This window comes from Melospiza melodia, chromosome 3, assembly GCF_035770615.1.
Source record: "Melospiza melodia melodia isolate bMelMel2 chromosome 3, bMelMel2.pri, whole genome shotgun sequence".
NCBI lineage: Eukaryota > Metazoa > Chordata > Aves > Passeriformes > Passerellidae > Melospiza > Melospiza melodia.
The window spans coordinates 55073982-55100400 of NC_086196.1; the positions used below are offsets into that span (position 1 = coordinate 55073982).

Below are 26419 nucleotides of genomic sequence, written 5' to 3' on the forward strand. Positions count from 1 at the left end.
AACCCAGCCAACACAATACCTAAGTATTTAAAAATGGAGAAATTCCAGGTTCCCCAGCCAGGACCTGAACCTGTGACCTGATGGCCTGGAGGTGTGAAAGCACTCTCCTGAGCCAATGATATCACTGTAAGGGCTACGGACCGAAGACATGTCAAATGAATCATTTGTTCAGTTCAGTCAGCTTCAAATTTTTCTTGGTAAATGTTCCTGAACACAGAGAAAGGCTTCCAGGTTTCTGTGTGGGTGAGTGCACATGTGTGTGAGGACAAATGAGCACATACCATCTCCACTAAAAAAATGAGAGCTTGCATGTTTGTTCTGACATATTAAACATTAACTATGCTTTTATTTTTAGCTATTTTCCAATCTATAGGGATAACTTAAAGTATTTGGGATCAAAGGTATGCCTCAGTTTCAGTTAAAGCAGATACTTCTCAATGCAAATGAAACCACATAAAAGTTATCTTGTGTCTGGAGGGAGAAAGATTTTATTACCCAACATAATGTTCTTCAGCTTTGACTAAGGATCATCCAACTGATGTTTAGGATGGTATCCATTGGGAACCTCCATGTAATTTTTAAAATGAATTTCTCAATTTCCTTCATAAGCTATTGGGGATTTGCACCCCACTGCTGGCACAGAATCCAGAATCCTGTGTTCCTAATGATCAAAATACATCTAGTATTTTCACACTGAAATAGTTCCAATTTTTTCCTGCACTTTTGTTTAAATTAAAAGCTTCTGGGAATCCTCTATGATTGTGCTCTAGAGGAGAGTCTTAGAATTTGTAGTCTTTGTTCTGCAGCTATGTTTGAAATTTTTCATCTTCCCTTGTGAGGCAGGTTCTCTTTGCCTGATCATGTTGGTGGTCCTTATCTCTTGCTTTTCAGATTTATCCTGCTTTAAATGTAACTAGCTAGAAATCTCCAGAAGTAAATCTCATACCTAATTTAACTCTCTCTAACAGGAACAGCTTTTCTTTGCTCCCTCAGGATTGCATGACACAGATGGGTCACTCTCACCACGTGATGAACTTTATAAGAGGAAAAACTCCTCTAATCTGCTCAATCTTTCCACTTGAGGAGTTCCAGGCCATAGCAACGATTCTTGCTATTAGCTGTTGCTCTATATTTGTCTTTCAAATACAGGGCAACATTACATTTCTTTCCACTGCATTTATTATTCTAGCAGGTATAGTAATTTGATGTCCTCATGTAAGATTTGTTCTGACAAAGACATTTCAAAGATTTCCAAATCTTATAAATCAAGCTGCTGTCATGCCCTGTTTTTCTTCTTCAGTCTCTTCCTGGGGTAAGCATCAGCCAGCACTTACTCCAGCCAACATCATCAAAATCAGATGCTTTTTTTTCAGTTGCTGCATTTCCAAAGCAAACTCAAACAAGTAAAGATATCTAAGAACAGGTTCAGGGACCTTGCAAGTAAATTATAAAAGCATACAACCCAAGCAGACAGAAACAGCCACATTAATGCTGCACTGAGTCTCTCTACGTAGTTTTTTAATTCCTGGGTTTTTCCTACAAGTAAAACATGTATTGCTTTAGCCACAACACTACCATTAGAGCAACAAAGGCCCAAGTGAAAATCCAGGAATGTGCACAATAAAATGCTTTACCAGTGCAGGTTGGTATTCCTACATGGTAAGGTATGTCACTGAAAGACATATTTATAGTAAGAAAGCTGCATCCAAACTAAGCCTTGGAACAGTTTATACAGGGGGGGAAGAAGTTTGTATTGTACCACCAGACTGTGTAACCAGGGCTGATGTATCTCAGGCAAAGCATGACATCTACCTATGCTGCTTCCACTAGCCCCTCCTCCAGAACCCAGAAATAAATCTGTGGGTCAAAGACATGTCTCTCTGTATCCATTCAGCTTTTGTAGTCACCACAAGTAACACCTTCTACATGAAATATCATAGAAAAGTATCTGATTTCCAAACATGTAAACAAAATACAGTCTTTTACAAATACAACAGCCAGCTTTCTTTTTAACACTAAACTATTGTATTTGCTGGGATGCCCTGATGAAGGCAGGAATGATGCATCGGACTCCATGTTCTCAGAAGGGTGATTTATTACTTTATTATACTATATTTTATTAAAGAATACTATACTATACTAAAGAATACAGAAAAGATACTTATTGAATGCTAAAAAGATAATAATGAAAATTTGTGACTCGTGGAAAAATCTTGCCAGAGTTTTGACACAGTTTGGCCCCAACTGGCCAATGAGTCATAACAACTCACACCAGAATCCAATGAAACAATATCACCTGTGGGTAATCAATCTCCAAACACATTCCACATGAGCACAACACAGGAGAAGCAAATGAGATAAGAATTGTTTTCCTTTTCTCTGAGGCCTCTCAGCTTCCCAGGAGAAAAATCCTGGGCAAAGGGATTTTTTCAGAGAATGTGAATGCCACACTAAACTACAGTCCCTGGAAATTCTTCAGTCGTTATTGGTAACCCATTTCTCTTAACTAGAGGGGCTAGGGGTTTTTTGTTCTTTCTCATGGTACTGGTGCAGGTACAAATGCAAGGGATGAAAGCAATGGAGTGCTCCAAGCAGTGCTGGAGCAGTGCTGTGTGTGCTCCTTACCTGACTCCTTCATGGGACACAGGGCGCACTGCATGCCCCAGGCCTCCCCGTACAGGCAGCAGCACTCCGTGTACGTCGTCTGCTTTCCAACCAGTGGGCGACTACAGACAAAATCGTCACTTAGGTGCTGCCAGCAAAGGTCCTGGTAGACCTCAGCTTCTTCAGTTTGTTCTGATGGAGAAGACAGGATTAGGTCATTGTCACATCGCTGTTATTTAAATAAGACGCTGGTATAATGATAAAATTTGTAAATTTAAATTAGAAAAATAACTTAGCTTTACAGACTTTGCTGAATACAAATTTAAGCTTAGAAGTCATGATCTTTTTTAAGGTCATGAGGTGGCTCATCCCTTGAATGTTCAGCTTTGGAAAAATCTTAAAATGTCCTGAGTTGTCACATTAGGCCAATTTAAAAGCACATTGTGTTGCATATCCAAAAACCAGATCTTTCTAAATCATAGTCATTGCTGAACACTTAACAGGGATTCAGCTCGGCTCCCATGGAAATTAACAGAGCTTGACAAAAAACAGCATTGGGAGAGAGGTGAATATTTGGGGAACTCCATCCACACAATAGATCTTTAAAAGTTGTTATTTCGCTTTTCTTATATTGCAATCAATGCATCTGAAAGAACTGTTACAACTAGGGCAGAGCTCAACAAAAATTTTACATGGTCTCCCTGGGAGACTGGACAAATACTTGGAAGACAGAGTCCCATTAACTAAACAGACAAACTACATCAGTCTCAGGAAATCCCCTGAGCTGAAAATAGCTGGAGGCTGAGAGAGCGCTGGGGAGGGTGAAGAGAAGTATTGTTTATCTGCCCTCCTGGTCTCCAATCTTCCACTTACAGCTATTGTTAAAGACAGAACACTGCTGTGAACTACTGTCACATTCTTATGAACATTAACAAAAATCTGTATTTTTGTCCAGGCTGGAATATTTCAGAGGCATAATAGTTTTGACACAGATCTCAGAAGAAACCATTCCCAGTCCCAGCAAGTTCTGATCACTGCTGATCAGAAGGAGAGGAACTGTAAACTTAATCTTCCACTTGGAATGTAAAAACCTCAGCACAATCGTTTTGTGAAGACATCTGCAAGGTTTTGATTTTGTTCCAACACAGAGTGAAAAATAAGTGTTGTCACAAAGCAAGGTTCTGTTTTGTCTGTGCATATCCATTTACCGCATTTTCACATTATGCATGGCTGAGTACAGAACCGAAACCTCACTCAAGAGCAAAACAGAGTTCTGAAAGCATGAAGGTGATCACAGCTTAGATACCTATTCTACTAAGAGCTTGGCAGAATATGCAGTGAAAAGCAGCAGTGGGTCTCTGCAACTGACTCCAAATTCTGCTGGCAGCAAAAGAACCAGCCTGCCCCCTCCCCCTGTGCATGAGGGGGACATTGCCAGAAGCGACACAAGGCTTGAGTGCTCTGTGCTGGCTGAGATGTTCACTGCTGTGTCAGCCGAATGTCTCATGACAGAAGACCCTTTGGGCTCTTGCATTCTCTTCACATCCTAGATGAACCCAAAGGACAATCCTGCTCTTGGTTTGTTTAACTGAAGATTGAACAATAGAAATGCTGTGGTTCTTTCACAGTTTCACGCAACAGGGTGACCACATCACTCCTCAAAATCTCAGCCTTACAATTTGGAGTGACTAAAGCAGGCATTCAGTCTGTATTCTCATTTCTTTTTACAGAAGCATCTCAGGAAAATTCACTGCAAGTTGCAGGAACCAGAGGTCTGGATTTATGGCTATACAGTGCCAGCATTAAATCAAACCCATTGTAACACTTCTGTCGAAGACATGAATGGCATAGACAAAGCTGTGCAGACTGCATAATGCTCTGGATTTCTGAGAGGTTTCCAAGAATCTCATAATATCTAACTTTTTTTTTCTGAAATAAGTGTCTATTGAAATTAAAAGCACACATAAAAATGTTACTTCAACACTGATGCTGAAGCCCACAGCTTGAAACTGTGAGCTCAATGTACCTTCAAAGTTAATCAATTGAGAGCACACATACAATTTTAGCTATTTCCTCCTATATCCTGTCATTCCTGTTTTTATTTTACTTTGGTAGAACTGAATCTCGAGACTTAGCCTGCAGCCAAACCCCAGCCTTACTGAGACAGCAAGCAGGCTGTGCCTCATTACCTACAAGGCTGGACAAGGCAGACGCAGAGCTGGTGAACTGGCTGAAGACTCCTCAGCCCGAGCCTAATCTCACAATACTTCCAGCAATGTCCTGTCTGTATGGGCAAAGTGGAGCACTGTGGAGTCCTACATCACGGTGCCTTCTGGATCAACAGACGACGGTCCAAGCATTGCCTTCCAAAATCCTCCAGAAGAGCAGGCTCATCCAAGGGTGACCCAGTCTAAGCTTAGACTTTGGGTCTGTAGCCATGTCAGCACCACCTCGTAGAGGTGTACTCACTTCAGTAATATGTATAATGGATCATACCACTTGAATCTGCTGGTCTGATGCATCGCTTTTCTGTTGCGTCCAAAACCATTGGGTGTGTACAGAAACAGTTGTAAGATCCTTCTGTGTTAATGCACTGGCCATCAATACAGCTGTGTGGGTCCTGACATTCATCCGTGTCTTTAAAATGGAAGGAAATGTATCAAGGAAAGCCAGCACAAAGTATTTGCATTGTGTTAATCTATGTTTCTATTTTCCTATATTAGGAGCAGACTTCCCTACATGCCTTCAGTAAATTACCACAAATACCCACTGCTGGCAAAAAAATCCTGCCTGTGCCCATGGAGAAGGACAGACATCTGAAGGATGCTGACCTCTGATCCTCAAGTCTTAGGGAGTTAGTACAGAGAAGTACTTGGGAGGATAAAGAGGCTTGTTGTAGGGGCTGCAGTGCCAGGAATACCCTGCACTCAAGTATAGTTGCTACTGCCTCCCACATTCCTCTCCCTTCAGGACAATACCAGCAGGCAGGTAGGCATACTCTTAGTGATTTCTTGTGAGCTTGTCAGAAGAAGAGATCACCTTACCTAGCCATGGTAGTTATTTTTCTTAGTTTGTCTTGGAAAGCAAAAGCTGAAATTTAGCTCAAAGGGAAGAGCAGGCCACTTCAGATAAATTACATGTAGTCAGCTAAAATTCCACCCTTTGTAAAGAATAATCACAGAATCCCAAGGTAAAAAGCTCCCTTATTGCAGTTGCAAAAATTGCTTCCTTTCATTATGCTATTCTGCACATTATACATGGTTCTCTGCTTACAAAGCAAAAGCCAGGGTCATGGTCATAAGTAATTTTCAGTTGAATGTCAGAACCAAAAGAGTACAAGGTTGTGCAGGCTAAAATGGGCTTATCAATGACCTCAACTGTAATTTCACATTGCATATTAACTCCATGGGGAAAATAGCTGTCCTTGAAACAAAAAAGAAGTCTGCATTAATTTGATTTAATATAGTAAACCCAGAACACCTACCAAATGAAAGGTGAGCTTCAACATACAGGCTTTCACTGCTCACCTCATACACAAAGAACAGAAGGCTAAACTGTCCCTTGGCAGAGCGAAGCAGCAGTGTGCATGTGAGGAGGGAGCCTCCTCTGATCACTTTGTGTTGCCTGCATTAAGGCTGGCACCAGTTCTTGACTGTGCACTCAAAGGAGCACAAAAGGCTGTTCTGGAGATGAAAACTCCTGGGAGTAATTTGCTGAAAAAGGAGGCAAATAAAGCAAACCCTGCTCTACATGCCACAGCCGTGTCATCCAGAATTGCTGCTCAGCCAAGCAGAAGGAAGGGAAATGACCCAATGCATCTTACAAAACTGCTACAGGAGTCCAGAGGCCCAGTGTTTCTCCCCTTACTGGAAATGCCACAGTTGTGATGGGAATCCTGCTGCAGGAGTCTGCTTGTTTTGCCCATCTGCATACTATTATAGTGACAAGACCACTTTAAATAAACTTACCAAAGCACTGGAGCTTAACAGGGTCATAGTATGTGCCTTGTTTGCAGTAGCACTCATAACCTGGCTGTGTATTCAAACAGAAGCCGTTTTTACAGATTTCTTGGCCAAAGAGTTGGCATTCATCAGCATCTGGGGAGAAAACGTAAACGTTGTGTTACCATTGTTATTATGATGCCATGTAGACAAGCAAGATGGAATAAATCCTATACACTTCTCTGTTCAAGCAAACTTCAATTTAAACAGAAAATCCTAGGAGCACAGATATCCACAGAAAAAAACCCCTCAGACAACTGGTGTGGAAGAGGCGATGTAGCCAGAGTGGAAATGGAAAAATTGGTGGACCCTTACTTTCCCTTGTCAGAATCAAGTCCTGTGGCACAGAGAGAATGGAATAATCTGCAGTTTTCCTTTCGTTCCTTTGGTATCACATTGCTCCTAACTCCAAGCAAAACAGATGAACAATACAGCCTGTATTTTCCCATATAATTTGCTTTACTGAAGGTGTTCCTACCATGGATGTAATTTAAGGACACCATCTGGCTACCAAACTAACTAATCTTCTTGCATAGAGTTTGGTGACTCTGCTGTGCACAGTAGGAAATCTTCCTATCTGCACTGCTCATGGCTTTGTTGCTCAAAGCACAACTTGAGTGCAGCCTTCCCCCTCACAGGGCCAATTGTGTCTGTGGCTGAACACTGGGTGGCAATCACTACAGAACTAGTGATGGCTGAAAAAGAGAATCTATCATGCTTTCAAATGAGGCTAAACGTGTTCAGGGAGGTTTCATGGAAAATATATGCCAGCTCATATATTGCTTTTCACAGTTGTACACATTTTTTCCCAGTCTTTATTTATGTATTTGTTACTGTTGGAATTCCATTCACTTCCTTTTCTCCAGCCTACTTTTCATTTGCTAGACCTACTTAGAGCCAATCTGTTAAAGCAAGGTTTGCAGTGAAAATGGCAATAAAAGGCACAACTTAAAGTAGGTCATTCTTCTCTCAATACCAATTGTTTTAATCCACTGTCTTCCATATATTTACTCCCCATTTATATTCTGGGGCACCACAGATCTTATCCCAAAGCTATCATTTCCAGCTGTACAGTAGCTTGAAAGGGACATTATTCAAATGTTTCCTTTTCTCCAGAAGAACTGAAAGATGTAGAAAACGATTTATTTTTACATCCACTCTTCCAGCCACTAAGTGGCTACAAACATTAAATATTTTGACTGCAGCAAGAATAATGCAAAGATTAATAAAAAACATCGTGTTCACATCTGTGGTTTTCCTGTGGAACACGGATTTGTGTCTGGAGAAAAGTGGGAAAGCCTGGAAGCAAAACCAAGGAAGGCTACCAGGCTATTCACTTCTGACAGATAATTCCAATAGCAAAACAGGAATTACTCCTACAAGCAGAAGCTTGTGGACAAAAGCAACAGTAACATTTAAGTTAGTGTAACAGAGAAAGACCATATTACAAAAAGAGCACATTAGTAAAAGTTATTTATCTGTTTAGTGTTTGTCCTTTGTGCCATTCCTAAGGTTTTACAACATAAATTTACTGAAAAGGAAAAAAGTCATACTATGACAGGGATTTGTGGAAGATATTTCCAGGTAGAGTACTTCAGTATTTACTCAGTCTACATTATTCAGTATACATTTCAGTATTTATAGCAGCTAGAGATATTACCAACCCTGAGCTAGCACAAGACCAACACAGATTTTATTTGAGACTAATTTGGATATGCTGCACACACAGCAAGTTCCAAATCCTCATTGTGAATATACACAGAAATCTTAGATCTCTAAAGATAAACAACCCCCTTAAACAATACCTCAACAAAAATACTCTCAAAGACTTTAGGATGAGTTCTGTGACAATCTTAAAAATTATCAATATTGATGGCTACTTCTCAAAACTGAAAAGACATTTTGCTGATCTCAATTTTCCTTCTTGGTGATGCCAGCTCCCTCCCAACTTCTATCACTCTGATTTCTTTACTACCACTGGACTACCACCAGTAATTATTCTATGAAGGTCTGTAATGAAAATATCGTTGCTGAACTTCTCTTCAGTTTTAATATTCATTCGCCCTTGCAGGTCAAATGTTTAACAGAACTCTCTCCTCTCTTCCAGCTCCCCATACATATATTTACAAATTTAAGCTGGCATTGTATTCCATATGTAAATAAGTATCTGTGGTTTGTGGTCACAGCACCTATTCTCACAGCATATAGCACTTAGTAGAAATTAAACCAGAATATTACAGAGACTGTGTAATCAACATTCTTAACAACCCGTAGAATGATTTTCAGCAATGGTTTGTACTACAAAATGTTTTTATCACCTAATAAAATTTGAATTAGTATGCTTACATTCCTGGCTCACATTTCTAGTCAATCAACTACCAGCACTTCTGAAATAATTAAACTTAATACAAGTCAGTACTGACCTTTGTAATTCTGAGCAAGAAGCCCGTAAGATGATTCTCCAGAGGGAATGAAACCTTTTCCTTCAGGACACAAGTCAGTAAATTCAGCTGGGAAAGAAAGAAAAAAAATTATGTTGTTAAGAAGAAGGTATTCACATATGTAGTGTTAGATGTATTTCAGGGTACTTTGAGATATTAGCCTTCTTTACATCTATCAGGCAATCATACACACTTTTAGTTTAATGAGGGATGTTAAATGCCACAGCCTGACTTGCCCCTGCTCTCAGTTTGCAGAAAAAAAACCAAACCTCACTAGGCTGCCTACAGCATCACACAGCTCCAGGCAAACTCATTTCTCTTGCTTTTTGGCAGGAGAATGTGGTCCTTACTAGGTTTCATGGTACACTGCAGTTATAACAATACCAGTAGCCAAATTACATTAATTAAAGCTAGCATGGGCCTCTCTGAGCTATGCTGCAAGCTGTAATCTAGGCATACTCCAACTGAGATACAAAACCCTGTCCACATTCTTCAGTCCTCATACAGGCAAAACACTAATTGACTGCAACAGGAGAACATGGTGTGCATTACAGAGAAAAATTATTTCAAGTGTCTTGGAGACTATACAGAATCAAACAAACCTATCTAAGCAGAGAGGCCCCTTTTTCATTTTGCATTTCATTTCAATTTGACCAATTCTAAGGTATAGTTAAAACCAGAATTAAACATGATGATGCATTTCTGTGAAAAGTAATCTTTAGCATTTAATCCCAAGGTTTACGCATGTTCTTCTCTTATGTGATTTTTTTTCCAGCTGGATTCTGAATTTCAACCATCCCTGTTTATGCTTCAAGTACTCTTCAAAATTTGTGACAAATGGCCCTGTTTGTCTAATTTAATATTTCGAGGTTAAACAATGGTCTGCAGACAACATTATTAACTGATGTTCTGTAAGTTGCAAAATGTAAAACTAATGCCATAATATATATTGGTAAGCTGTAGTGCTGTACAAACAGCACTACAAAGAATAGCTGCAGTCTCAAAAATATTATAATGGTTACCTTTGTTTTCCAGCTTGTGGAAAAAATCTAAAGTGTTACCATAGCATCTGGAAAAAGCTCTTGTGAGAATCCGTATTTGCCTAAAATCACTGCTCAGTAACAGGCTCTTTTAATCCCTAGGGCAAGAGCAGAGAAGCCAATGGATTTACAACAGGTAGAAATTATTCTTATCACCCTTTCCTCTGTGGAGGGTTCCTATGGATAAGTCATGACTAAATATTAAAAAATATGGGATTTAATGGGCCAGCCTTCTCTAAAGGCAAAGCAAACTCTGTTAACATAAACACAATGCTTCAAAAGCTTGCAGAGGGACAGAAGGCCTCCTCTTACCAGTTCCAATGACAGGGCATGGGAAGATCTCACAGTTATCACCCCAGCCGGCACCCAAGGTACAGCAGCATTCCTGTTTGGTTACATTGGACGTCAGCACGTTGTCACAGAAATTGGCATCATTCAGATTGTAGTAGCACTCCTTCTTTCCATCTTCCTGTTGATCAGCCTCTACCGGCATTTCTAAGGTAGAAAAGGAAACATAAACCACACAAGATGACATATGAAATTATTCACTCTTCCAGGAGGTCAAAAGAGCAGAGAAGAAAATGGTTAGGTACAAATTTTGGTTTAACTTTTTGACATTAGAAAGAACCATGGAAGTCAATGACATTCCTTTGGCTTTTTCAGACCTGTTCTCCAACTTGACCATAAAAGGATTCCTCCAATTTGCACTTCCATCATTTTCAAGCAATGCATGAAGTACCTACTCTCATGTTCTGCTACTAATGGACATGGCCAACTTTTGACATCTGCTCTTCACATATGAATCCAAAAGCTCTTCACAGAGGTAAGAAAATATTACAACCTCATTTTTTCAGATAAAGAAGTGAAGGCATGAACTGAAAAGACTCAATTTTCAAAAGAATGAGCATTTACCACCCCTTTTAATTTCACTGTGAAAAAGCACACTCCACATTTGAATACAATGCCCTTTATGATTTTTGCAGAAGTAACTTACTGACTCCACAGTAAGCAGAGGAATATAATACAGATGTCAAGTTAACTGACTCTGTGTTTTACTTTAAAATAGCAATCCAGCCAAGAAAGCAGATTTATTGCCTTAAGCACGGACTGGGTCCTCTCACAATATTTATATGGACTGAAGGCAAAATAGTCTGACCCACAGATCCAGTAAATACCCTATTACTATAATACTCAAAGACCTTTCAAAAGCAAGGCACTCCTGAAATACACCAAGAAGCAATTTTGAAAGAAAAACCTATTTAAAGCTTCTGTGTTTGTAGAACTCTGTTTACCTAACATTTCACTTCACAAAAACTATCATCAAGGGCTCAGAAGTGGGAACTACCACATAAAATTGTTATTCACACTTGATCAATATGAAAAACTTTTCACAGGCCATCAGTAAAGTCACCAAGCTCTAAAATTTCATATGCTCACATTTATCAATCAAACCCAAAACTTCATTCAGGAATTTTAGATAGATAAATCTTGAGGAGACTAGCTCATTTCCTTTTTATCTAGGGAAATTCTTTGTGCTTAGTACTTAACAAATGTTTAAGTCACAAAAAACCTATTAAACTTATTCCATGTTGGCTGATTTCTCACTCTTTGAGATCTCATTGTTTTTACCCAGGCTCTTGTACAATAAGGTAAGCATGAGACATTTGTCAAGAAACACAGCTGTAGGCAGGAATCAGGCAGGAATCAGAACCTCTACTTTATAGAGCGGCAGTGCATTTCAAGATGCTGCTGCAGCAAATGTTGGCTCCATGTTGCGGCAGGAAAACTGGAACAGAGCTGCTACCAGAGACACGGTGAGATGACTCGCACAACTAGAGCACCACAATGAACAGCTGTAAACTCTTGAGAAGGGACAGGCAGGGAAAGAGAGGCTGTGGGGTAGCCCTGTGTGTTAGGGAGTGTCTCAGTTGTCTGGAGTTGAATGATGATGATGATAGGGTTGAGTGCTTATGGGTAAGAATCAGGGGAGAGGCCAACAAGGCAGGTATCGTGGTGGGAGTCTGATGTAGACCACCCAGCCAGGATGGAGAGAAGGAATATTCTATAAGTAGCTGGGATAAGTCTTGCAATCCCTGGCCCTTACTGCTACGGCAGACTTCAGCATACCAGATGTCTGACAGAAAATACAACACAGCAGAAAGGAAGCAGTCTAGGAGATTCCTGGAGTGTGTAGAAGAGAACTTCCTGACATGTCTGGTGAGGAAGCCAACCAGGGGAGGTGCCCCAGAGGACTTGCTGTTTGTGAACAGAGAAGGATGGGCGGGTGATGTGATGGTCAGAGGCCACGGTGGGAAAAGCAATCAGGAAATGATAGTGATTGTGACTCTTTGGAAGTGAGGAGGGGTGCTAGCAGATCTGCCACCTTGGACTTCCAGAGGGCAGACTTTCACCTCTTTAGGAGACTGGTTGAGAGACTCCCTAAGGCAACAGTCCTGAAGGGCAAAAGAGTCCAGCAGGGCTGGATGTACTTTAGGAAGAAAATCCTAAAGGAGCAGGAGCAGGCCATCCCCATGTGCCGAAAGATGGGACAGGAGGGAAGGTGAACAGCCTGCCTGAATAGAGAACTTTGGCTGGAACTTGGAAAAAAAAAAGTGAATCACCTTTGAAACAAGACGCAAGCAACTCTGGAGTGGGTTTTAAGATCTCACTTAAAAAGTGTTTTTGAGGTGGGAGCTTGAAGATAGTGATGTCTAACAAATGCTGAAGGAATTAAATGAACTCCAGCTCTTGCTGTTTCAATCCAATCACTGCCCACCCACATTTCCCAAGGCAGATGGAGCAAAGGAACTTTACTGGGTGTGCAAATACTAGATCCATTTGGAGAAAAGCAGATTTTAAAATGTCAGCATGGGTTGCCTATTATTGCACTTCAATAGTATGAACATGTATAATAGTTCTTTTGGTTTCTAATTAGACACAGACAATTGGATTTACTTCTATTTTCCTCAGAAAAGTGACTTCAATTTTGGGAGGCTAAAGGGTTGGCAGACACCTCCATTCAAATTTAGTATGATGTTGCCACCTACAAGGCTTTGCAGTTTTGCCAATATAACTAAATCATACATTAAAGGATACACCCAGCTGGCTGCTTATTTCAGCTTTGTTACTTTAGCCTGTGGTCAACCCTCATCTGATAATTACAATTTTCCATAATGTGTTGAATTTCATCAATTGAGGCGGTTTTGTGGTATCAGTTGCTATCCAATAGGAACTATATTAAGACTATCATGTCACAGAAATCCAGCTGAACTAAATCTGCCATTCCAAGGTGAGAGAGCAGTACTTCAGTCACCAATTTATACATTTTCCTTGGCCATTTGCCATCTGTCTAACTGAATTAAAGCCAAATCTTCATTGGAAGAGAAAGCATGGCTGTTTTCATGCTGCTTATCAGAGAAAGAACACCAGAAGCTGCCTTGGAAGGAAAGGGATATGGTCTCATCATGTCCTTGTTTATTCCCATTTTCCATATCATGTGCTGGTTTCTCCTTCCATTATCTGTTCAGCAGCTTAAATGGCTGTTGTTTACACAGCTGTGAGTGAGGGTTAGTCAAGAAGGTGTCATGAATGTTTGGAAAGCAAATGAGACACAAACCTTTTTTTACTTTTTAAACCAAGTCCAGTCTATGTCTACAAGCTTTTAATTTCTCTATCATAGATTATTAACCATTTAGTAAATAGGCTGTTTCTGAAAGTGATTTCACTAGGTATGTTGACAAAATATGACAGAACAGGAGTACTTATTCTTTTGTATTGTTGCTTCTGGGTTTTTTTTTTTGGTTAGAAAATGTAAAATATCTCTATATATAAGGTAAAGGAAAATAATTTTACCCCATTTTCGATCTAACTGTTCTATTAACAGCCTATGAGAGGAATTCTGTGTAGTTGCTGCTGGACTGTATTCTGAAGTATTTCTTAGAAATAGATTTATATACCTTAGCATAACCTTAATCCTACAATATCCTTAGCATATGTTTGATACAAAAACATGCATCAGTAATATAGGATTCAGTAAATAATATGGATTAGCATATGCTTAGCCTTCAGCATACACTGAAATATTTGCCTAAATAGTGTTCTGTTAACAACTGTGATCTGAAGAAACCAAAACAGACAGGATCTCAAATACTGCAACTGTGTACCAACAATGCTTACAGATGCAATCAGAAAACTGGTTGCAACAATGAAAAATAGTCATTATAACTTCACGACTTCTAAAAACTCAGCAAATGATGACTCTGAGCAAACAGCTTGAGTAAGAATTTGAGTAACAATTCTCACTTTCAGAATCTGATTTTCAAGAAGAAAGTAAAAGTATATTGGTATGTGCCCATTATCAGGGTGTACTTGTTCAGATTTCTCAACTGACTCCACATGTGACAAGCCAACACGTGCATGTACAGTGCATATAAATATACCCGCATATACACAATTCAGGGATTAGTGCAACTGATGCACACATAAAACTTACAGCTAAGACTTCGTCCACAGACAACTGAAATTCACTTAACAATAAGAAAGCCCATAATGTTTAGGAAATTTAGAATCTATACTCATGCACCAAATTTCCAGCCTTAAGGAACCTTATGGATCAAATTTATTAACTGTTATGTTACTTGGCAGCCTCAAATTTTTTGTACTGGTCGTTGGTTAGATTACAGGGGGGATTGATTTTGTTTCAATATTAATCAATCTAGAAGGGACTTTTGGTTTTGGACATCAAAACCATGATTTTAACTTATAAATCCCATCAATCACTGTTAAATATATTACCATAAATAGCTGGTTGTATTTCATGTAGCCAGGAGAAAGCAACATCTAAATTAGCCGTAGTTACCTAAGTGGGCCCAGGTACCTTAGTGGAGATCTCCATGGTGATGCTGTCCCTGATGCCCCTCAGGACAGGGCTGGCCCTCCTGGCTGCCAGACCACTGCTGAACTGCCATCAACCAGGACCCCCCAGGTCCCTTTCTGTGGCACTGCTCTCCAGCATCTCATTCCCCAGCCATTCCATATGTCCAGGGCTGTCCCATCCCAGGTACAGAATCCGACACTTTCCTTTGTTGAACTTCACACTGTTGGTGATTGCCCAGCTCTCCGGTTTGTTGAGGTTCTCTCTGCCCTCAAGGTATTCAACAGCTCCTCCCAGTTCTGTATCCTCTGTGAACTCGCTCTGTGTCCCTTCCAATCCTGTGTCCAAGTCATTTATGAAGATGTTGAAGAGCACAGGGCCGAGAATGGAGCCCTGTGGAACCCCCCTAGTGACAGGTCCCCAGTCTGATGTCACCCCATTCACTGTAACCCTTTGTGCCTGGCCCGTGAGCCAGCTGCTCACCCATCCCATGATGTGTCTATCCAGCTGTGTGCTGGACATTTTGTCCCGAAAGATCCTGTGAGAGACAGTATCAAAACTTTACTGAAATCCAAAAAGATTACATCAACTGGTTTCCCTTGATCAGCTAGGTGGGATACCTTGTCAGAAAAGGAAATCAGGTTTGATAGGCATTCTCCTAATGAAGACATGCCAGCTGTGACCAATGACCATGTTGCTTTTCAGGTGTTTTTCAATAATTCCCAGATTAATCTTCTCCATAACTTTACCAGACACTGAAGTGAGACTGACAGACCTGTAGTTGGCAGGACCCTCCTTCTTGCCCTTTTTGAAAATCAGGACAATGTTTGCCTTTTTCCAGTCAGTTGGGATCTCTCCATACTCCAAAGACTGCTCAAAAATGATTGAGAGAGGCCTCACAATGACACAAGAGGCTCTTTGAGGATCCTTGGTTCAAACCCATTAGGTTGCAGAAGCTTACAGGGATCCAGATGGAGCAGCAGATCCTGCACAGGTTTAGGGTCAGTTTATCATTCTCACAGCCCTTCTCCAGCTCAGATCAACAAGACCCCCTTAGCTTGTGCTGAAGACAGAGGCAAAGAATACATTAAATATCTCTACCTTTCTATGTCCCTGTTTGTGAGGTGACCATCCTCATCCTGTAATGGGCCCATGCCATTTCTGTGCTGCCTTTCTCTATTAGTGTATTTAAACCCCTCTCTTTTTTATTGTCCCCCACAGTAATAGCCAGCATCAACTCCAACTGAGCTTTGGCCACACAAATTTTCTCCCAACAATGGTGAGCAGCATCTCTGTATTCTTCTCATGTTATCTGACCTTCCTCTCACTGGACATAAACCTTCTTTTTTTGTCTTAGCTCCAAAAGAAGACCCCTGCTCAGCCAAGCTGGTCTTCTGCCTCACCTTCTTGACTTTCCATGTTTTGGAATTGCCTGCTCCTGTGCTCCTAGGCAGCGGAGCTTAAAAAGTAAGCAGCACCTAATGGACCCCCAACACCTCCAAGAGCATTTTCTCAGGGGACCTGGCTAACCAGCTCCCTGAGAAGCCTGAAGTCTGCTATTCTCATATCTTCAGAGCTGAAGCTGGCAGTTTCCTCTTGTCATGAGATTTTAAACCTGATTGCTTTGTTGTCTCTGTATGCAAGACAGACATCAATAACCACTTCAGTCACAAAACCCTCCTTGTTAATTAAGCAACAAATCAAAAAGGGCATCCTTCCTAGCTGGCTCCCTTAGTACCTATACCATGAAGTTAGCATCCTGTTTGAGCAATCTTCTGAATCTGTTTGTGCCAGCTGTTTGATGTTCCTAGTTAATATCTGGCAAGTTGAAGTCCCCCCAAAGGACAAGGGAAGTTGATTGGAGGTTTCCATTAATTCCTCAAAGAAAAATTCATCATTGTCCTGGCTAGGTGGTTTAGAGTCCCACGATGACATCCATGCTATTTGTTTGTCCCTTTGTCCTTACCCAGAGACTTTAAACCATACCATTGCCAAATGTAAGCTCCACACATTCCAGCCACCTCACTGCCTCACCTAGCATGCCTGAAGAGCCTGTAAACATCCAGTGTGTCACTCCAGGCATAGTTTCATCCTACCACGTTTCTCTTATGCCAATGATGTTGTATCTCTGCAAGCACTGGTATTGAAACATTTCAAGTTTTGGCATGCCACCCCAAATCATACTAGTTATAATCCTCAGATATTCACTGTCCATTAGAGCTCCCGGATTCAATGTTATGAGACCTGTTAGTACTATATTAGTCTACATGAGTAGTTCAAATGTGTACTACAACATGCCACAGTTAAAACCATAATTATACTTAAACTTATTATTATTTATTACTATTGTTGATTATAACTTGAAATGCATAGAGATTGGCAGTTGCTAGAAATTAATCACAAATAGCTTTATATAGTTTGTTAAAAGAATAAATGAGAAGACTTTAATACAAAGCATGCATTTTTTTCTCCCTTAGGTACAAAGATGTATAGAACAGCAGATTTTCATCTCCTAGAGAATAAAGCTCTTTCTTCCTTTATCTTTTCTTATTTCTGAAACATTTCCTACATGTTATGAATGGTAGGGCAGAGAAGAGGGGAATGAGACAACCAACCCTTGCACAATTTTTTTGCACTTTTTTGGGTATTTTGACTGGAAAGTGACAATAGGGGCTTAAATTCCTGATACATACACTGGGAGGATTGTTTCAAGGCACAGCTAACAACAGACAAATTTCCAGCAAGTGGAATCTAAATAAAAGGAAGTCTTGAGAGCCCTAAGGATAAGAAAAGCGTGAACAGCACCCCACAAATTTAATGGACTTTAACCACATGTAAGAAAAGTCCCAAATTAAAGTAATGTTTGAACAAATGTCACCTATTTACACTTCATACAAGGGGAACAAACACTTCTTTATGCACAAAAATAAAGAATGAGAAATAAGCAGGAGCTGGGTGAGCCAGTCTGAACTATAGATATCTGTAACAGGATAACACAGATTAAGTTCTTCCTTTCTGCCTTTTAAGTTGTGCCTTCCATAAGCATGGTGCACGCTAATGCTGACAGATGATGTCCATATGCACCACGGGAGCTCTGGAAGCACCACGCCTGACTTGAGTATGTGGCTTGTCAAAGCCAGAGAGGACGTGTGACTATTCCAGCATTCTTTGCAGCAAGAATAGTTTATAAGAAGAACTAATAACAGTCTTTTCTCCTTTTACTTTGGAAGAAAAGAGGAGAGTAAGAACTCTATTCCAAGTACTGCCATTTTGCCTTACTCTAGTCCAAGACCATACGACATAAAGTACTTCTCATTAGCTCCTTGTGGTTGCCTATGAAACATCTTGATGACCTTATCAGAGAAGAGACAAAGGCAAATCATGTGTTTTCTTAGAGCCTGATGAAGCCTGGAGGGGAAGGAAGAACAGTTACTTTCCAGACTGATCACAGCAAAGCTGTGCTCACTGCTGATAGCATCATGGAATTAGTACTGACAGTAGAGTATCCATCTGTTGAAAGCACAATTGGTCATGCTGTGTTCTTCATCCCCTTCCTCCCCACAGTAATGTTAGTGTACGTCCTCAAATGTCCCTTAGATGTGAGTTCTTTTTACATGACTCAGGTCCTGTGCTAAGTTTTTAGTTCTGGTTTCATCAGCTAGCTGAACTCTCCTGAGTACTGCCTCCTCACAGGCCCAAAACATTCATCCATCAGCTGTTAATGATATTTCACAGACAACTTCTTGAGTGCTGCTGAGTGCTACATTCAGTGATCTAAGTATTTGTGACAATTAGGTCATGGATATTTCAACCCTCTTTACAAGTCTGAAAGATCACGAGTGATAGGAGAAAACAGCCAAAGCCTGGAAGCTGTAAAGAGAGCACCCCGGCCAAAAAGCCAGTTCCTCTAAGCCTTTCCAGAAGCTACATCAGCCTGCAGTGTAAGAAAACAAGGAAAAACCACCAAGATTTGCCTTCTGAAAAAAGCTATGCAAGTAAATCCTGTCAGTTCTTATACTCTGTTCATCCTCCTGTGGGTTTGTTCCTTTCTCCAAACTGGATCAGTGTAGAAATGTGAAGGCAGCTTTAAAAGTTCTATTTCCAACACCCAAAACACTTTGTAAGAAAAGCTCAAAAATGCAGTACAATGGACTAGTAGGAATGGACTAAAGGAGTAAAGCAGGCAAGGATACTTCAAGAGAGACTGACAACAGAGGTAGTTTGACACCAATGTAGTGGTTTGGGTTTTTGCTTTCCCAACAACCTTCTCTTAAGGCTCATATTAAATCTAGACAACGCTAATAAGATAAGACTATTGTGCTGATTTTGGCTGGTACAGAGCTCTTCACAGTGGCTTGTATGGACTTGGTTTTTGGATTTGTGCTGAGCACAGGTTTGATAAAATAGGGTTTTTGTTACTGCTGAGCAGGGCTTACAGAGAGCCAAAGCCTTTTCTGCTTTTTGTTCTGCCACACTCTAGCTGAAGTTGGGGGTGCATGGGAGGATGGGAGGAGACAGAGCCAGGACAGGTGACCCAAACTGACCAAAAGGATATTCCAGACTGAATGACAACATGCTCAGGATATAAAATGAGGAGAAGGAAGAAGAGAGGGGATGTTTGGAGTAATGACTTTTGTCTTCCCACATCACTGTGATGTGTGATGCGGCCCTGCTCTGCTGGAGATGGCTCAACACCAGCTGGCTCATGGGAAGCAGTCAATTCCTTGATTTGCTTTGCATGTGTGTGTGGCTTTTGCTTTCCCTATTAATTTGTCTTCATCTCAACCTGTGAGAGAGCTTTCTAGGGGAGTGAGTAAGTCACTGCTTGGGGCGTCGTTGCCATCTGGGTGGAAACCACAACTAAATATAACTCCTGGTTTTAATAATATGCTCCCTTCAACATTGTCCAAGCATACTAATGGGTGTTTGTAAAAGTTTGGACAAAACCCAAAATCACTCAGGCCGTAGACTTGATTCCATATCAGATTTCATTCATACAGTACAGTCAGCGAGACTATTTACTCTTACCTGTAGTAATTGCTCAATATTACTGCCAAGTCTGTTGATGTATAACATTTAAAAGGTGCTTCTGCTACATTTTCCCTGCTAATGATTCACTGATAACATATTCTGTCCTAGAAAACCACCTCTCATGTACACACTTTCAAGACAATGACAATGATTTCAATTTTTCTGCTGTAGTTAAAGCAACACCAATACTGCAACCAGCTTTGCCTTTCCAATGGTTCAGCATGCAGTTGAAATCAAGCCAAGCAGGCAAGAATCCACTGGTGCTTTACCTGGTGAGGTGCGGAAGCGACACTGTCCAGTCATTGGATCGTACTCCTGGTTTTCATTGGAGCACAGACACAGGAAAGAACCGTCAACATTTTCACAGAGGGCTTCGCCACATACTCCACTCAACATTTCACATTCATTCACATCTGGGGAAAAAAATCCAAAACAGAAATCAACTGAGACCCCCTACCGACTGATCTTTTATCTGCTGTATCTGTGCCAATACTGTCTGCCAGATTACAGATGTGATCTCTGGGGAAGGATTAAAAACTCACTAATACCTAAGTGGATTCATAAACAAGTAGTAAGTCCTTTGAAATAAAGACCCCTGAAAGTTTATAGACTATTAGTGTTGATTAGGTGCTGACTGTAGACCAGAACACAGTTTTTTTGATGTTTCTCGTTGTTAAATAATTGCTTTTCTGTGTATTCTCTTATTGGGATTTAAGACTCAGAGTAATTAAATTTGTTTTCTTATCTTTATTTTCAAACTTTCACTAACTCAAGGAGCAAAATGAACAGGCTTTGGTGAGATTCAGACTGCCTAACAAAAAAGAGAATTCATTTTCCTTCCCAAAATACCATTTTTCTTGTAAACAACCACCAAACAGAGAATTCCCCAGCCCCATTGCCACCATATGTCTATGCATGGACTCACAGGCTGTTCTGGGATCCACAAAAGTTGTGCCCAGGCCACTCAGGGACCCCCACTGAACACTGCAAAATTCCTCCCTCCAAAAAATTCCACATATTTTTAACTTAGATTCCATATACCTGCTCACTAGCCAGCCTGAAATGGTTTTTTGACTGATAGAATTGTCGGTTGTTAAAACAAGGACCAAGTACTACCAAGATCATTGAACTTTATTTTCTTTTTAGTTGCTAATGTTGACATTTGAAAATCTACTTCTAGTGAGAGAATCTCATTAGTAGATAGAAATTATGCTGATTAGTATCAGAAAAAGTAATTTCTGCATCACAGTTCAGAAATTCCTATAACTGAGTGTGGTCAAACTTGTGAAGCAGTATTTCATCCTTTTTACCTCTTGCCTATCAAAATCTAGTTATCTGAATAAATGTTGATTTTTGTGTGTTTTTATACACATATGAATTTTAACTTAGAGTTTGCTCACATTTAAAAAATGCATTCAGATTTTTCTTTATCTTTTTACTGGCTTCCTGTCATAGGAAGAACATTGCCTAGTCAGGAACTAGTGACTTGATTTTCCTTTAAATTGTTTTGGATGATAACTGGCTTCAAAATTTAAAAGAGTATTTTATACTATACAGTATTATACAAGAAAAAAAAAAAACCAAAAACAAGCAAATGCAGCATTTTGTGGTTCAGAACTACTTCAGTAGGAGCTCAAAATTAAATTTAGTTTCACACCATCCTTTACTTTCCCCTTTTATTTTTTACTTTCTTTGCTTCATTTGTTTTTATCCATGAAAAGTCATTGTACGACAAAATATACCTTGCTATGCAGCAAAGTAAGTGTCAAATGGCATAAAGAATTTTGTAAGAAAACTACTTAACATGTTAGAAAAGGCATACAATCACTCTGTAAAACTTCTGATTCCTCCTCTCTGTTACCAGTAAATGTGTTTCGTCCTGAGTCTGGCTTGAAGAAATTGCTTAATGAATACCTCTCCTTGATCTGGTATTAATTTTATACTACAAACTTGTGCTGCCTCAATTCTCCAGCCATCACTATTAACAACAGATCTGAAAACCTATTAGTCACAAAAGAAATGTGCACAATTTATACATCTACAAAAATCCCACATCATTTCAAGGTGATAGGTGTCCTTCCTGGAGCTGGAAGCTAATGTCAAAATCTGTTTAAACACCATATGCCTTGGGAGGTGCCATCTAATTCAGCCTGGCTGTGCCACATTCCAGATGTTATTTCCTGCAGGGGGTAGTGCAGGGTTCTGGTTAGTCAGCTAAGAGACTCAACAGATGTAGCTCTTAAATAGGCTAAGATATTAAATTCATGCTATTATATTTGTGAATGGTCCTGACATGCACCAACAAGGAGGTTTCTGGGGGTTTTTAAAAGAAATAAAATAAGTGGTTCAGCTTATTTGCTGTTGCCTTCTGTTTGCCCCAATAAAAGGTATTCATTAAATAAAGTTTCCATCTGGCACAAAGTTCAGTGAGTAAAGAAGAGCTCAACCCTATTTTACTAGTAAGTGGCATAACTTTAATAAAAAAATGTCAGAAAGCAAAAATGTGAAATGTGTCTTGTTGGAATGCTGTTTTTGGTCCCTTGAAGTTTGCAGCAGTGATTGCTAGCACCCACGAGCTCACCTGTGCAGCCTTGCCCATCCTGCGTGTCCTGGTAGCCCTGGTAACAGAGGCACCGGTAGGAGCCATCCATGTTCTCACAGAAGCCGTGAGTGCCGCACACCGTGCCGTTCACACACTCGTCCACATCTGCAGGGAGAATTGCAGCATCAGACAGGCTGTGTGACAGCAAAGGCACACATTCACTGAGTGCAGAACACCCACAGAGGGGCCACTTTGCAAACAGATGCAGCTACGCCTCGACACATTGGGAAGGAACACAAGGACAAGACACATAAATTAATGGAAGCACACACAATTTAAGACATTCTTTCAGTGTTAGCTTTGCAGTAAGCATGTCAGCAATGGGCAACTGCCTCCACCCATCTGTTTCACTAAACTTGCCAACCACAGCATGATGTTACATACCACAGACTAAAGCATAGTTTAAATAATTTCTCTGACTGACATATAGATTCTACCAGCGCACTATTATACAGTCAACAACACAAGTGAAACTGAACTCACTGTGCCTACAAAGACTTCAAGGGTATAGCTACATCCCCTGTGCAGAAGTGCTGCACAGATTTCATTTTGGCTCAGCACAGATCACAGTTTCACACTAGTGGTAAATATCTGTGGACTGAGCCTTCTGTCTTAAGTCCTGTAAATCTACACATACAAGTCATCTTGCTCAGGTGCACAAAGTAATTCCAATGCCAGAATGTTTTCTCTACTGGCCTTTTCATTTGTAGTTCCAGTTTTTTTTGCCTTACAAGTAAGTCATTTGCACATGTCTGTTCTTTGACTCAGCTGCCCATCAAATTGTAATGAAGCAGAGCTGCTTGTGGCACACTATGGTTTATTTTTGTAAGTGTGTTATAAGTGCTAGGAATGCGTTATTTTTATCTCCACTCAAAGTAAGACCTAAACCCAAAGCCCTGGCCATATGTGGTCATTAAAGATGTCATGAGGTGCTTTTCAGGAGGAAGAACACTAGCTGTGAACCTGCCAGGATACCAGGATTTCTATACTCCTTCTGCTTTCTATATTCCTCTGCAGTCTGAAGCAGAGAAAATATTGCTGTATTTCTTTCCTAAAAAACATTAAGTAAAGCTGCTGCTTTCCTTCTGCACATTTCCTCAAGGGATAATTGCATTTTAAATGGGGAATAAAGTGATTTATCTGAGGGCTTGTTCCTATCATTGTTTCTGCACATTTTGGTAGCCCTTCATGTGATGGAGCCTATCATCATTTTACCTCCAGTGAAGGCCTTTGGCACTCCCTGAGCTAAAGAACTGTTGGGACTGAATCTTGCAGTGCCACAGAGAGAAGGCTTCTCCAAACAGGTGACCAGCACCTGGTGCTTTTCTGTAAGGACAGAGCAGGGCTCAAATGTAGCCCTGCCTACTCCTCCAGCTGTCCACAGCTGTGTCAAACAAAAACCTAGAGAACTCAGCAAAGATGCACTGCAGTCTTATCCTGACAGTACTCACCAATCAAGGACTTTTTTACTTCTAAATTTTACTTCTAAATTGTGATTTATGGTCAGTTGAAAGGGAACTCTTGGTCTTGGAACAGTGTGGTCACAGCCCCCCAGGCTACCAAAATTTGAGCAACATGTCATCACCATCCATGCCTGTTAACTCTTCTGCTGCCCTCCTGCATCCAAGTGCTCAAATTTACCTGTACAAGCTTTGTGTGCCTCAGGGACTGGTGGTTTTGGGATCTTGAAAACCAGCTTTTCCTGTGTGCTGTGGTGGGGTCTGAACAGATTTGGAATCGCATGTACACTTTTAAAAAGGCTAAAAAACCTGTCTCTGACAATTTCTGTACCAATGGAACAAACTGTTAAATTTTAACATTTTTCTCAGAAAGGCATGTAGTTTCATGTTAGGATGTTTAAGTGATTGAAAACTCACTTCTCCCACTGAACTGATTCATTGGTTAACAAACTTTGGCACACATATGAAATGCAGGCAAAAACTGCACATACTAAATACACCAAAATCTAGGACACATGTATGAGTATAATTGATGGTTATAAAAAAGTACTTGCAGATGGAACTGGCAGAAAAATTTATTTGGTTCGTAAGTTTTGTAGTAAAGATTTTAATGGTCTTTACATCATGATTTATTAAACAAAGAAAAAATATTCAAGGCATTTATTTTAGAAAGGGCTATTGTATTTGGCAAAGAATACAATAGCCAGTATGCTTTTTCTCAAGGGATTCAATACAAAAATTTGGATGGTTTCTGGATATTGAACTTATTGAAACCTACCACAAGTCCTTCTTAGTAGAATTAATTCAGCAACACAAATAAGCAACTTATCTGTGTTAAAGACTGTCAGAGGTGAAGGGTCAAGAACTACCTTTTATACCTTTTCCTTTTTAAGTCCCCACAGTGACAGAATTATAAAAAGATGCATTTGGAGTTACTGGGAGGAAGACAATGGAAATTTTTGACAGTTGTGTTTTTCTGGTCCCTTCTTCTTGCTGCTGTGCACTGTCCCTGCATAACATATTTGCTATTAATAGTCTCATGTGATCAGCAGAGTTTCACATATCTAGTAAAAATATCTGAATACTCTGTCTCTTAATCAGAAAGCTCTATTAAGTAAAGGAATTCAAAATGAGTAAACAATGGTGACTTGACAGCCTGGAATTTCAGACAACAGACAGTAACACAGTGTTTGTGTTTTCAGTGAACAACTATTGTTAAATAAAAAGTTCCTGAGCCACGGGACAGTTCCTGTTAAAAACCTAAGCAGAAGAAACTGGAGATTTTAGAATTATCCAAATTACAGAACTCTTCTTACTTAAAACCTAAATGTTAAAGGAAACAGGGGAATGGTTCATGCAGCTGGATCTTCACAGGTAAAACAAGGTCATTGCCTAAAAAAGCCACAGAAACAAAACTTGTGATTGTAGCAAGTCCCCTAATTCAGTATTTAATACAGCCACAGAAGACAAGCTTTTTTTCTAAAAAGTACAGTCTGAACATCTTTCAGTGCATGGGATACTACAGAGAAGGTCCAAGCACCAAATATTTTTCCTTGTCTAGACAGTTCACTCAAAGGACTCTTTTTTACAGCCGGAAAGGACATTTGTTTCTTTAATCACCCCATAAAGAGCGAGGCTTGTAATTGGCAATTCTCTTGCTACATGGAAGCAAAGTCAGGGGAAAAAACTAAGCATGAAACTAATATATCCTCTGTCTATAGAGCGAATAAAGCAGTTCTCTGTAATTAAAACCTATTTTGGAATCCATTAATCAGTGCTGCCTGCTTTAATCAAAAGGTAAGATGAGTGCACTCACACACTTTTGTGCAGTTCAACACTGTGCTCCTGTTTTCTGACAACCTGAACAAGATGAAGGCAACCTCAACCTCAAGCATGATATTTAAATCTCACTGAAATCTACTTACATAGCAATATGTCTGGAAGAGGAACTGGTTCCTAAGACAGGCCTGCAAAGTGATTAGAGCAGCAGAGCTCTGATTCTGAAATTTCCAGGGCTACCTATAACATGCACACATAAAAAGGAAGAAGTAGAGGTGGGAGAGCTCTAGTGGGATGAGTAAGTTTTTTTGGACTGCCTGCTGCAGCAGTGAGAAGCCAATGAGAGACATATGGGATGGGACATGGAGACAGAAGAGATGCTTGAAGCAGAGAACCTTAAACATCAGAGAACCTCTAACTTGAGGTTTTGCCAACATATTTGACTAGTAGCCAGCTGGGTAAAACATCATCTTTACATGAACCCCAGAGAGCTCAACAAGGAACTAAGGAGCACTCAGAGAGCCTCCAGTTCAGAGAGCCCAGTGCAGTCAAATTTCTGAGCCCGGGGCCAGGCTGCAGTGGAATGTC

General features: G+C 40.2%; 1 protein-coding gene across 8 annotated transcripts in view; it reads right to left on the bottom strand.

Annotated features, from left to right (window-relative positions):
- LTBP1 (latent transforming growth factor beta binding protein 1) overlaps positions 1 to 26419 on the bottom strand; it is a 187681-nt gene that overhangs the window by 13138 nt on the left and 148124 nt on the right. For 7 of the 8 annotated variants that reach the window (XM_063151832.1, XM_063151828.1, XM_063151829.1 and 4 more), the window contains 7 exons: positions 22572 to 22697; positions 20260 to 20403; positions 10399 to 10581; positions 9029 to 9115; positions 6573 to 6701; positions 5101 to 5241; positions 2626 to 2796 (listed from right to left, as the gene is read on the bottom strand). In XM_063151832.1, the coding sequence (XP_063007902.1) occupies positions 2626 to 2796; positions 5101 to 5241; positions 6573 to 6701; positions 9029 to 9115; positions 10399 to 10581; positions 20260 to 20403; positions 22572 to 22697 (981 nt within the window). The remainder of the gene's footprint in view (positions 1 to 2625; positions 2797 to 5100; positions 5242 to 6572; positions 6702 to 9028; positions 9116 to 10398; positions 10582 to 20259; positions 20404 to 22571; positions 22698 to 26419) is intronic. The other variant, XM_063151826.1, reaches the window with a different exon arrangement.